Source organism: Trichomycterus rosablanca, chromosome 5 (assembly GCF_030014385.1).
Source record: "Trichomycterus rosablanca isolate fTriRos1 chromosome 5, fTriRos1.hap1, whole genome shotgun sequence".
NCBI lineage: Eukaryota > Metazoa > Chordata > Actinopteri > Siluriformes > Trichomycteridae > Trichomycterus > Trichomycterus rosablanca.
Genome location: NC_085992.1, coordinates 40,700,711 through 40,713,878, shown reverse-complemented (window position 1 = coordinate 40,713,878; position 13,168 = coordinate 40,700,711). Strand labels below are relative to the sequence as shown.

Sequence of the window (13,168 nt, the reverse complement as noted above, 5' to 3'; positions counted from 1 at the left end):
TAGAATCAAATATATAATTAGTCTAATTTATGTAGATTTTAAAAAAATGTATTTTCTGTAATAATAATAATTTCTGTAACCGCTGCCCCTGATTGAGTAGAGTGAACTGACACACGTCCCCTCCGATACGTGAGCAGTAGCTAACTGCATTTTTTCATCTGCAACAGCCGAGTTCATATGCGAATCAGCCCTGTGCACGGAGAGTCACACCCTGATCAGCATTATTCCTCGACCCTGTGCAGACGCCATGCATCCCTGTGCATCCGGCTCCCTAACACTGTATGAACAACAGCGAAACGTTGTTCATGTAGCCGCCCAGCCCAGCTGGATGACAGAGCTGAGATTCGATATGATGTATTTGAAATCCCAGCTCTGCTGTGCTAGCGTATTTTACCGCTGCGCCACCTGAGCGGCTTTTATATAGATTTTCTTTGCGGTTAACATTATTGGCCATATCTTTATCAAAAAAGACCTTTAAGAAAAATATTTATGCATAAAGGTACAAAACACATTATTTACATAGAAATTAGAAAAGAAAAAAAAAAACACCTCAAAGTTACAGAGGATGGCTTCAAGGGCAGTGAGGTCTTGAACATAAACACAGCCTGTCCCCAGCTCCACTGCCCCTACAATGGCCAAAATCATCTGGAAAGTCCTGCTGCTAATTAGGTGAGCCTTCATCTTCAGAAGGAAGGCAAAGAGCTGCAGAAAGACAAACATGACTTTTTACAAAAAAATGATCAGTGTACCTGTGCCTTATTCTGCCTTATTGTAGGGAAGATCAGCACCATACCTTATAGCCATGAATGCGTTTCATCTCTTTTTTTATGACTGGATTTGTTTCTAATACAGATAGAAGAACTTTGACAGACGCATACAAGGAACCGTCATCTGAAGCCATTGCAATCAGGCTAAGAATAACGGCAGGTCCTCCAATGTACTGGGCACTACTGGCTGCACTGTTGGGCGTGAACGTTCTTACTCCTACAAGCAGAATGACCAAAAAGCTCAGTGTCATTGACAAGCAAATATGAACATTCATTTTTTAATACTTGAAAAATATACATTCTTACCAAAATGACCAATCAAGGCAGCCCCTATTGATCTAGCAGTTCCACTAAGGTGCTGACAAATATTCCGAGCCAGAAACACAGGAGTGGAGTTATCCCGTGATGTAATGCCCATCTATAAATAAATACAGTTTACTAGTAATAAAGTATTATGAATTATATGGTGATTTATATTTTCTGTATGGGACTATTTTAATAATCTTTGCTGACATTATACTGACATTTTTTTGTATCCTAGATATTTCCTGGCAGGTTTTGCAAAACAAAAGAAAGGTGAAATTACAGATTTCTGGGACAGGTTATGATTTGTGTTCCTACGCATGATCTGTGTCGTCAGACTAAAAATAAAGATAATCTAAGCGGTTACCCGCATCTGTGATCCGAGTCATTCAACTCCTTACTATTACTACGAGTCCCGCCAGACGACTCAGCGATTCGGTGAATGAATCACTGAGTCGTTTGGTGGGACTCGTAATCGACCTGTCACACCTAATACTTGTATTCATTACTAAATCAAGTGGTTCAAGTGTTTGACCATGCAAATACAGATTTATATTAATAATAAAACTTTTTCATTGTTATTTTGAAAACCTCATGACATTTAAGAAAGTATGAATGTATGGATACTGTCTGCAGTGAAATATATTTTATATAGATTTATATAAAAATCTGTTTGTAAATTGGGGTTGTATAAAAAGTCATGGTCTTCAAACATTTGCATTTAGCATATAAACTGGTTTTACCATGAACATTTTTACAAATTAGACTACTAAACATTTTAAACTCACTTTAAACCAGGTTAATTATTTAAAAAAAGACTTTATTATATTTATATTATATAGAAATATTAAATTTCTAAATAGATTTTTGCAGAAACAACATTGTCTCTTATTTTACACTGACCCGCCTACTGCCGATGGTCATTAATAAAACTTCAAAATAAAATAAAATTTTGGCACCTCTTTAGCAATGAGACGGCTGTCCACCTCATTATACTGGTCTCTGATATCTGACACAGTAGTGACAGTGGACACTGCTGGATTCATGCCAAAGGAGATCCTCTCTGGAGAAACTAACTTCACTGGAAAACACTCTGGTTTGTCACTGTCTAAAATAAAGGACAAAAAAATCAAGACCAAAACTGCTATTACATGATTAATAAAGGATGTACTAGCACTTTATAAGGAAAAAGCATCCCTTGCACACCTTGAGTATTCAGAGCGAGGTAACTGCCCAGGTACCTGGTGCCCTGTGCGTACATGATCTCTACAGAATCAGAACTCAGGACTTCCTCAAATAGGTAGGTCGGACCGACCTGCCAGATCAGAGCTGCATGCTGTTTCCATATAGGCGGAGTTCCAATAATCCCACAGACGTCAATAACCGCCGATGCATCCATTGCATTGCTCGGACCAGGAAATGGCTGAATGTAGCGCATCTGTTGGAGAAAGGAACACATGTTGAGATGTACAGTAATGCTACACACAGTCAGGGTAAAAAAATCACTTTTACAAATGCTTCTATTTGTATTTATTTTAAATTCACAAAATGGACCTCATTGCAAATCTCAAACCTAATAGCTTTGCAACAATGACTTGAATACCAAAAAGATCAAGTGCTAACTGTCATGAACTTCCCTCCACAGTCAGTCTTATGTCCCATCCCTGGGACCCTTTAAGACCCATCAAGCATTTAAGGAGGCAGGTGGGGAAAATTTTTTAAAATCGTGCTGGAAGAACATGAATCATAAAACATTGCACAAACTTGAACTTATTTTAACTTATTTAAACTGTAATTACAGAAAAGGGGAAACATACTAACACTGAATAATAAGAAGTTCTAAAATTATGTAAATGTTTCCAACTGAAGAATTTTTATTTGTGGTATTATACTTTTTTGTAGGTGTAAAAAATAATAATGCGAATACATTACTAGGGAAAACAGACCTTTACTGATCCAATGACCTCTTGATTCAGATAAGCTGTCACTTTGCAGCTCTTCTTGATATCTTTGGCCATGGTAACAACAAGATGATGCCATAAACCTGGCATCAGCTGCTTGGAGCAATTAAAACGAACTGTAGATGGCAGAGATGTTGGAGTCTGTGACATCGGCTCCATCATATCTGTAAACCGAACACAATAACCATTACAATTTAATCTGACATAGGGAAGGGCTGGTTCACCATCAATAGAAGAAGAATTGGTCACCTATGAACTGGTAGGCCTCTTCCTCAGTGGAGATCACCAAGCAGCCATCAGATGAAGAAATATTCATGGACAGGCAACTAAAGTGCTGCTCAGCGCGGGACATGTGGCGAACTACTGTCAGCAAACGCACCGGATGTGAATCACAGGCTGAGCTGAACCTGCTGATTAAAAACCAGCAGGAGAAAGACAGACCGGCCAAGGGAGGAAAACCACGACAGTCTGAAAAGTAAAGACACAAGCAGCCATGAAGTAAATCTGAAAAAGCACTGCACAGCCAGTTCAGGTCTGAAACATACTGAAACAAACCTACATACTGATGATCTGCTCTGTCTGTTCTTAGCCTAATAAAGCATAGGTTTGAATTATTTTATATATAAGCTGTGGTAGCTCAGGTTGCCATGTTGCCACTGCTGGGCACCTAAGCATGAACCCTATCTCCTTATTGCTCACAAGTGTAAGTCATTTGCCATAAAAATACTGTACATGCAAATCTAACCCAGTTTGTATGGTCACAGAAAAGTCACTACCTATAGTCATCCATAATCATCAACAAGAAACTAGGGTATGCCACAAAGGTAAATTACTTTACAGTATAAATACACTGATCAGCCATAACATTAAACCCTCCTCCTTGTTTCTACACTCACTGTCTATTTTATCAGCTCCACTTACCATATAAAAGTACTTTGTAGTTCCACAATTACTGACTGTAGTCCATCTGTTTCTCTACATACTTTTTTAGCCTGCTTTCACCCTGTTCTTCAATGGTCAGGACCACCACAGGACCACCAAAGAGCAGGTATTATTTGTGTGGTGGGTCATTCTCAGCACTGCAGTGACAATGACATGGTGGTGGTGTGTTAGTGTGTGTTGTGCTGGTATGAGTGGATCAGACACAGCAGCGCTGATGGAGTTTTTAAATACCATTTTTACTCACTGTTCACTTTATTAGACACTCCTACCTAGTTGGTCCACCTTGTAGATGTAAAGTCAGACACGATCGCTCATCTATTGCTGCTGTTTGAGTTCGTCGTCTTCTAGACCTTCATCAGTGGTCACAGGACGCTGCCTAAGGGGCGCTGTTGGCTGGATATTTTTGGTTGGTGGACTATTCTCAGTCCAGCAGTGACAGTGAGGTGTTTAAAAACTCCATCAGCGCTACTGTGTCTTGTCCACTCATACCAGCACAACACACACTAACACACCACTGACACCATGTCAGTGTCACTGCAGTGCTGAGAGTGATCTACCACCCAAATAATACCTACTCTGTAGTGGTCCTGCGAGGGTCCTGACCATTGAAGAACATCATGAAAGGGGGCTAACAAAGCATGCAGAGAAACAGATGGACTACAGCCAGTAATTGTAGAACTACAAAGTGCTTCTATATGGTAAGTGGAGCTGATAATATGGACAGTGAGTGTAGAAACAAGGAGGTAGTTTTAATGTTACGACTGATCGGTGTATGTTTCATTCAGCAGATTTTGTCATATTTTACTAAATCCCACAATACATTTATGGATTGAAAAAGGGTATGTGTTCTAATCCTCTAGCCATAAATCAGTTAATCAATAATAAATCAATAAATCATTTAATAGCAGATGCAACGACTAAAACTGCCATTTCTCATACAAGTGTAAACAAACATTGTCATTTTACTTTGGATAGTTTCAGACTGAAGGCTGTGGGGCTTTTTGTGTAAATATGTACTCTACACTGTCTAAAATCAATGGAATGTCCTCTGTTGGCTGGCTGAGGCACCCGCACCTGTGTCTCTCTGTGCCTGATACTGCACTCTGTGAGACCCCGCAATTGGTGAAAAGGTAAAAAAAAGCAATAGGTGGCTGTCTGCGGCCCCTTCTCAGTCAGGAATGGGGGCTGCAGCAGCAGGGGAAAGGCTGTAATCAGAAGAAATTTGATGCAACTAGTTGGGAGGGGGGGTAATAAATAACTGAAAGAATAATAATGACATCGGGTAATTAGACAACAGCAATTAGGGTATGCACTAGCAACGAAATATACAAATTCTTACCCCCACCAATGCCTCCTGTAAAAATGGAGTCTGCATTTACACCTTTTACAGAGGCGAGAGATGGTATAAACAGACACCTGAAAGTAAAATAATATTTACTATTACCTGATATTAAAATTAAATGTGAGCAAATGCATTTTATATACACCGATCAGGCATAACATTATGACCACCATTCTAACTAACTGGTCTGCGGCTATGCAGCTCCATGTGCAACAAACTATGATGCACAGTGTATTCTGACACCTTTCTATCAGAACCAGCATTAACTTCTTCAGGAATTTGAGCTACAGTAGCTCGTCTGTTGGACTGGACCACACGGGCCAGCCTTCGCTCCCCACGTACATCAATGAGCCTTTGTCGCCCATGACCCTGTCACCAGTTTACGACTGTTCCTTCCTTGGACCACTTTTGATAGATACTGACCACTGCAGACCGAGAACACCCCACAAGAGCTGCAGTTTTGGAGATGCTCTGACCTAGTCGACTAGCCATCACAATTTGGCCCTTGTCAAACTTGCTTAAATCCTTACGCTCGCCCATTTTTCCTGCTTCTAACACATCAACTTTGAGGATAAAATGTTCACTTGCTGCTAATATATCCCACCCACTAACAGGTGCTGTGATGAAGAGATAATCAGTGTTATTCACTTCACCTGTCAGTGGTCATAATGCTATGCCTGGTCGGTATGTAGAGGCTGGTTTAAATAATTACTACTAGATAGATACAATTTTGATCGCCATAGAAGGCTGCTTAAACTCACCCGAATCCACTGTCAGTCATGTCAAACTCCACAAAAGATGGAGAAGCTGAGATTTTGTGTGGTCGAAAGCTGCGTGGCGTAGTCATTGAAACAAGGCTGATGATCTGGTGAAGAGGAACAGGTATCCTACTATCTGATGACGTGTTCAGCAAGCTAAAACTTCTTTTTAGTGTCTTCTTGGAACCTTTCTTGACTGTCTCTCCACCATTTCTAGTGCAGGGGTCAGTACAGTGCCCTTAAATGACCAAGAATAAGCAAATTAAACCAGTCATGATGTGTAAAATAGAAGAAAGGGTAGTGACTAAGGAAATAAGGAAGGACTATAATATTGTGTACCATTAATGAGAGGACTTTGAGGTGGAGGGTCATGCTCTAAAACTGACGAAGGAAAACATGGCTCAGTACTAGATGTAGGAGGTTCTTCTAAGGACAGGAACCGTCTGAAAGGAAATGCAGATGCTACAGAAAATACGGATATACTGAATGCATATTTGTTTAATAAAATAAGATAATATAAGATAAGATCATTCTTTACTAGTCCCACAGAGGGGGAATTCACAGTGTTGCAGCAGCAAAGGGATAGCAAGGGACTCAGTACAAAAAATAGACAAATTACCAGTTCAATGTATACAATATAGACAATTATCAATAAGAAAAGTCAAACTCTGGAAAAAAATATTTACAAATAATTGCACATTAACTCTAAAATTGCACATGTTAAAAATGAAAAATGTTGCACATTGTTATGATTAGTTTAAAGTGAGTGTGTATGCGATCTGTCTGGAGCAGTGCTGGTTGTATAATCTAACAGCAGCAGGAAGGAAGGACCTGCGATACCGCTCCTTCACACATTTGGGGTGAAGCAGCCTGTCACTGAAGGAGCTACCCAGTGCTGCCAGAGTTTCATGCATGGGGTGGGAGTCATTCTCCAGGATGGATGCCAGCTTGGCTAACATCCTCCTGTCTCCCACCACCTGCACTGGGTCTAAGGGGCTTTCCAGGACAGAGCCGGCCCTCTTAATGAGTTTGTCTAGTCTCTTCCTGTCTGCTGTAGAGATGCTGCTGCCCCAGCATACCACTTCATAAAAGATAGCTGATGCCACCACTGTGTCAAAGAAAGTCCTCAGGAGTGCCCCCTGCAAATGACCGCAGTCTCCTATGTAGGTAGAGTCTGCTCTGACCTTTAATATAAAGTGCAGTAGTGTTAACTGACCAGTCCACTTTGTTGTTGAGGTGAACACCCAGGTACTTATAAGAGTCCACTCTCTCAATGTCCATTCCTTGGATGTTCACTGGTGGCAGGGGGTGTTTGCACCAGTGGCGATTTCTCTAAGACTGCAAGGGAAGCTCAGCTTCCCCTAAAATTAAATGGTCAAATATGTACAGTTGTGTTAACATTTCATTGACTACAAATGCGTTAGAACACGTTCATCTCGAAGACGAGTTCGTTCAGAATTAGCTACTTATCACAAATCGACTGACTCGATTTTGTTAACTCCCGTAGCGTCAATGCATTTGCCCGTAGAAGCTGAGCGTCTATTCACTTCAATGGGACTGCATGGAACGTTTTTTTTCATTGCTTCGAAACTCGCCGGTCATTGGGTAAATGCCACGATTTTGTCCCGCCCCCGGACGCTGAGCGTCTCTGGGGGTAAATGGAGCTGTGGGCGGGTCTGGACGCGGAGCTTCTGCAAGATGATTGGAGGATCAGTCGAAAGGCTGAATCCCGTTTTGATTGACAGCTATTTTGAGATCTACACCTCACTTAATCACTGGGAGCTTCAGTCCCATCACGGATTTTGCGAGTGAAGTCGAAAGACAAACTGCAACCCATTTCTTGATATTTGCTTGGTGAAATTACTTGACCATTTCCATTGTTCATTGTGTAAATAAAACACACTCATAGTATTTGTTTCAGGACACTGGTCAAGTCCCTGGAAAAGACGCCTACTTGGTACGATAGAATCACAGGCCATTTTCTTGAAAAGGAACAGAGGGCAGAATTTATGTATAAATAAATTGACAAATTTTATGATGTAAGCCGACAATGAGCTTCCACTCTTTGAAAGACCAGCAGCCGCCACTGGTCTGCACCTACGGAAATTCACCACCAGTTCTTTGGTCTTCCCTGCTTTTATCTGGAGGTGGTTCTGCAGACACCAGTCTACAAAGTCCTTAATCAGTTCTCTGTACTCGCTGTCCTTGTCATTAGTTATGAGTCCGACAATTGCCAAATAGAATAATAGAATACATTTTAAATCAAAATAGAATACATTTTACTTGTGCATGTTTACATTTGTTAATCTCAACTATTCCGGCCAGCTAAGTGTATCTGTATTGATAAATCACTAATGTTTGATATTTTGTTTGTTGGAGGCTAATTAAACGTTCTTTAGAGGTCAATTGTTTGACAGATGTGAAACTCTACCCATAAAAATTATTATCAGTGTGGCCTTAATAACTATCACATAATATTACTATGACTTATGAACCATGATTTTATTTTATTGCTCAACACAGAACCCAGAAACACTGGGTGCAGGGCAAAAAACACACCCTTGTAACCCTGGATTGAGGCACCAGGTGTAGCCTTGCATCTGCAAAACTAAAAATAAACCCAATTTGCAGGATGCTTAACCAAGGTGGAACAATCCTGTTGCTAAAAAGCATATAAACAAAAATTGTAATGGGAAAATTAAAGCAGAGACAGAAATAATGGAAACAAAAGAAATAAATGAAAGACATCTGCAGCTCGCAATGGACAAAGGGGATAGGAAAGGGCTAGCACATAAGCTGTAATAATATGGCAAGCTGTTCAGAGCGCCTGTGACAACACAGCTCTTGGAAAAAGATCAAAAGAAGGAAACTCAGAACAAGCCAGGGAAGGCAATCCTCGAGCGCCATCCACCCACCAACTGGCACAGCCTGCACCCAGCATGGGTCTAAATATGGAACCCGCTCTAAAAAAGAATGACACCTAAAAAAGGTTGGGACAACAACTTTTGGCTCTTTTTGGGAACCAACACAAGTTCAGTAAGACAACTGAGCCAAGCCCGGCATCATGGGTTCTAGAGAAAGATAGGTTTCCCAACAAAAGCGCAGGCAAATCTTTCAGGTAAAAACTGTGATACATAGAAACACATCCAACTGGAGAGACATCAATTATCTGTGCCTCCATGCTTTTTCTGCTGGCCATATTTGGCAAGGCAGAAGGACATGATTCTGTAACCAAGTCTCACCGCTGATCACCATGGCAGGTAGGCTTGTTAGGGATAGGGTACAAATCCATTACAGGAACACACACTCCTCCACTTTATTTCGGGATGGAAGGAAACTGGAGTACCCAGAGGAAATTTAAACTCAGAAAATGTATGCACAACTCCCCACAGCCAGTGGCCAGGGTCAAGGATCGAACCCAGCTTCCTAAAACTTGTGTTGCTGTGTGTCAATTTAATTGAAGACATAATCCAACACTAAAGAATAACAGAGCATTTAACTATTTAGATTCTCTGCAGATTGTAAATGAGCACAACCAACCTGAGCGACTTGTGATCTATAGACTGGGAGGCCAGTTTTTCCAGTATGCGCACCACAGGCAGGTGCAGTGAGTGTGTGGTGTTGCGGAGGATCTCCCTGCAGTGAGTCAACAGAGTTTCCAACAGGCCGGACTCGCACATGATCTGCCTGTTCCTCTCGGACTTCACCAAAGACTGCACATGATGAGCCACAGCTAACTGAAGCTCAGCAGACAGCTGTAGAGCAAAAAGCAGAAACACACTGATGAGGCATTTTATTCTACTTTACTACACCAATGAGCCAAAACATCAGGACCATTCGGCTAATACACTGTCAATACAGCTCAAGGCATGGAATCCACCAGACCATAGATACCACTGTTACCACCCAAGGAGGATGGGGGTTCCTGCTGAGTCTGGTTCCTCTGAAGTTTTTTTTTTTGTAATTTTAAGGGAGTTTTTCCTTGCCACTGTCGCCCTCTGCTTGCTCAACAGGGGTTTTTGGTCTGTCGGTCCTGGATTCTGTAAAGTTGCTTTGAGACAATGTCCATTGTAAAAAGTGCTATACTAATAAACTACTTTAAATTGTGAGGTGGTTCATCCTACAGTATATTCTGATGCCATCTCTTCCTACATGACACACACGTGCCTGGCTATATACATCTTCATCTTTTAGCTGCTCTCATTAGGGGTCACCACAGCGTATCATTTGTCTCCATTTTGCCCTGTCCTGAACATTTTCTTCAGTCACACAAACCACCTGCATGTCCTCTTTCACCACAGTCATAAATCCCTCTCATTCCCACTCTGAACATGCGCCTGGTCATCCACATAATAAAACTAAAACAACACGATTCCTCGAGCAAGGGGGCCTGCTTTCATTGCTTCATTGGCCATTGTAAATGGTGGACAGGGCTTAGCATGGGCACTTTGACTGGTCTATGATACAGCACCATACACAGAAGGCTACAATGCACTGTGTTGGGAATGTTTCCCCCATCACCAGTAGTGAAATTATCTGTAGTACGAGTTACAGCAGCTCTTCTGTTGGTCCACACAAGGTGCAACAGGTCCTATGGCATCAATAACTCTAGGCTGCTCAACATCCTCTCAGCGGTTTGTGGTTTGTCCCTAGTTGGACCACTGCCAGTAGGTACTTGTCATGGCTGCCTGTAAGAAACACTTGCTGTTTTAAAGGTACTCTGACCCAAAGGTCTGGTTTCTCAGGTCTTTATGCCTCGCCATATCTGCTGCATTCAACACATGTACTAGAAATAACAACCATCAGCCCAATATGTAATATATTTTTGACCATGACATGTACAGTTGAGTTTCATGAGTTTGTATTAGCATGTTAAGGGTGGTAATAATGTTTTGGCTCATCAGTAAAAATAACAACAATTATGCTGTACTAACCTGGGGGTTACTTGGGCAGTAGATATGAGGTAATAGCGTCATGATGACTTTTATTGCTCCAGGGTGAAGTATGGCATGATCACAGGAAAACCTGATCAGAAATACATTGCTTATCATTCTTACACTGATGGTAAAAGATACAATTTATTCTATTAAATGTATTAAAGACTAATGTAGGTACAGTATCCAAAAACATACTCAAATTACATGATTGTTATATAAAATAATTGGACATAGTTATTAAAAATAAAATTCTTATACACATTATGGTCAAAGGTATGTGGACATTCTTTCTAATGACAAAGTTCAGGTGTTTTAGCCACACCCATTGCTAACAGTAAGTGGACACGGTCTGATCCACTCATACCAGCACAACACACACTAACACACCACCACCTAAATAATACCTGCTCTGTGGTGGTTCTGTTGGGGTCCTGACCACTGAAGAACAGGGTGAAAGCAGGCTACAAAAAGTATGTAGATAAACAGATGGACTACAGTCAGCAATTGTAGAACTACAAAGTGCTTCTATATGGTAAGTGGAGCTGATAAAATGGACAGTGAGTGTAGAAACAAGGAGGTGGTTTTAATGTTATGGCTGATCAGCGTACAAACCCAAAATATTGGGAAAGTTACTGCTTTTTGAAAACAGCTGTGATGGAGGAGGAAAAGTAAAAGCAAAAACACCATGCTAAAGGACTATGCTATCATATCACAATACAAAGGACTCATTAACTGGTATTAGCAATTAGCAATCTGGTACTACACTACAATATGGCACTCGGTCTGGGATTTAAATCAGCAAACCCACAATTCCCTTAGTTCAATAACTGAGAAACTGTTAATCCCATAATGCACACACTCAATAATCCCTTACCTTTCAGACTCTGTAGAGACACTCGAGACACTGAGAGATGCTTTTCTGGCCAATCCTTGGAAATCATCCTTCCCTGCCCTTTGATTCTCCTCAACCCCCACAGGGTCTTTCAGATGAGCACAAAGGTCTACGCCCATGCTAATCCCAGTACCAAACCGCTCCAGGAAATTTAGCAATTTTACACAGTCCTGCAGTGGGGCAGGAAGAGGCGGACTTGTCTTCTCAGTCAACTCTACAAAGTTCTGAAAGCTCCTACAGCTTACTTTAGCGTCTAAATCCACAACAGCTCCACCAGGGAAGCAGCCCAGGTGCTGCAGAGCTTCAGCCAGCCTCTCATAGTGACCGGTGGTGTAGAAGAAGTGAGCATTAACCGGATATAGGTGCACAGCCAAGGCCATGGTGTTCAGCGCGAGTAACAGAAGCTCCATCAGGCTGTGGTGACTGAGAGAGCCCCACACTCCCAGCGGCTTCTCCAGCAGGGAACCCTCCATGTCCACCAGCATGGACAGGAGACCAGTGAATCCGCCAGCTGTCCGAAAGGCATTCCAGCTGTTCAGGATGCTGTCAAGCACTTTTAGGATGGACTGCAGGTAGAAGAGATACATGAATATCAGTTAGATAAAATATGCATATGGATTTACACCATATGGACACATTGTTAAATTCAAGTGTATCAGACACAACAATTGCTAACACATGTAAAGGAAATCATATGCTTCCAACTTTGCAGCAACAGTTGATGGAAGGCCCTTTCCTCTTCCAGCATTACCATGCCCCTGTGCACAAAGCAAGTTCTATAAAGGCATGAATCTAAGTTTTAAAGAATCCCCAGTGGCCTGCACAGAGCCCCACTAAACAGCTTTGGTTGTTAGATGATCTTATTATGGTTGCCACTGACACATTTGCCCTAGAGTTTATCAGGTCATCCTATAAGTCTTTTGCAGTAACAAAAGGGGCTTTGAGATTTCTAAGGCCTCTGGACCAAATGTCTTGTTAATAAAATGCAAGTTTGGAACCTCCAGACAATACTCCCAATGGTGTCTATAGGAATGTTCAAGGTGCAATGAAATAATCTCCTCTCTCAGCTTTTTGTTCTTAGTGTTTACTATGACTGTGCTATACCTTGAGCACATGGTGTTTATATGGTTCTGTGATGGTGTTTATATAACACATCACAGCTGAAGCAATTTAGGGTTGGTATCAATTCCCATTACTTTAATCATGTTGTAGCCCAACTTAAGGTCATACAAACTAGCAGTTTTAGGATCAGTATTATTAGAGCAA

General features: G+C 41.3%; 1 protein-coding gene across 1 annotated transcript in view; it reads right to left on the bottom strand.

The window, feature by feature from the left end:
- The window catches only part of wdfy4 (WDFY family member 4), a 104,335-nt gene that overhangs the window by 61,289 nt on the left and 29,878 nt on the right, over positions 1-13,168 (bottom strand). Inside the window, exons 12-24 of the mRNA XM_062996169.1 lie at positions 11,885-12,468; positions 11,008-11,098; positions 9,614-9,828; positions 6,413-6,516; positions 6,077-6,311; positions 5,313-5,389; positions 3,281-3,499; positions 3,017-3,195; positions 2,277-2,508; positions 2,030-2,178; positions 1,074-1,185; positions 794-984; positions 550-702 (exon numbers count right to left, since the gene is read on the bottom strand). Coding sequence (XP_062852239.1) covers positions 550-702; positions 794-984; positions 1,074-1,185; positions 2,030-2,178; positions 2,277-2,508; positions 3,017-3,195; positions 3,281-3,499; positions 5,313-5,389; positions 6,077-6,311; positions 6,413-6,516; positions 9,614-9,828; positions 11,008-11,098; positions 11,885-12,468 — 2,541 coding nt within the window. The remainder of the gene's footprint in view (positions 1-549; positions 703-793; positions 985-1,073; positions 1,186-2,029; positions 2,179-2,276; positions 2,509-3,016; positions 3,196-3,280; positions 3,500-5,312; positions 5,390-6,076; positions 6,312-6,412; positions 6,517-9,613; positions 9,829-11,007; positions 11,099-11,884; positions 12,469-13,168) is intronic.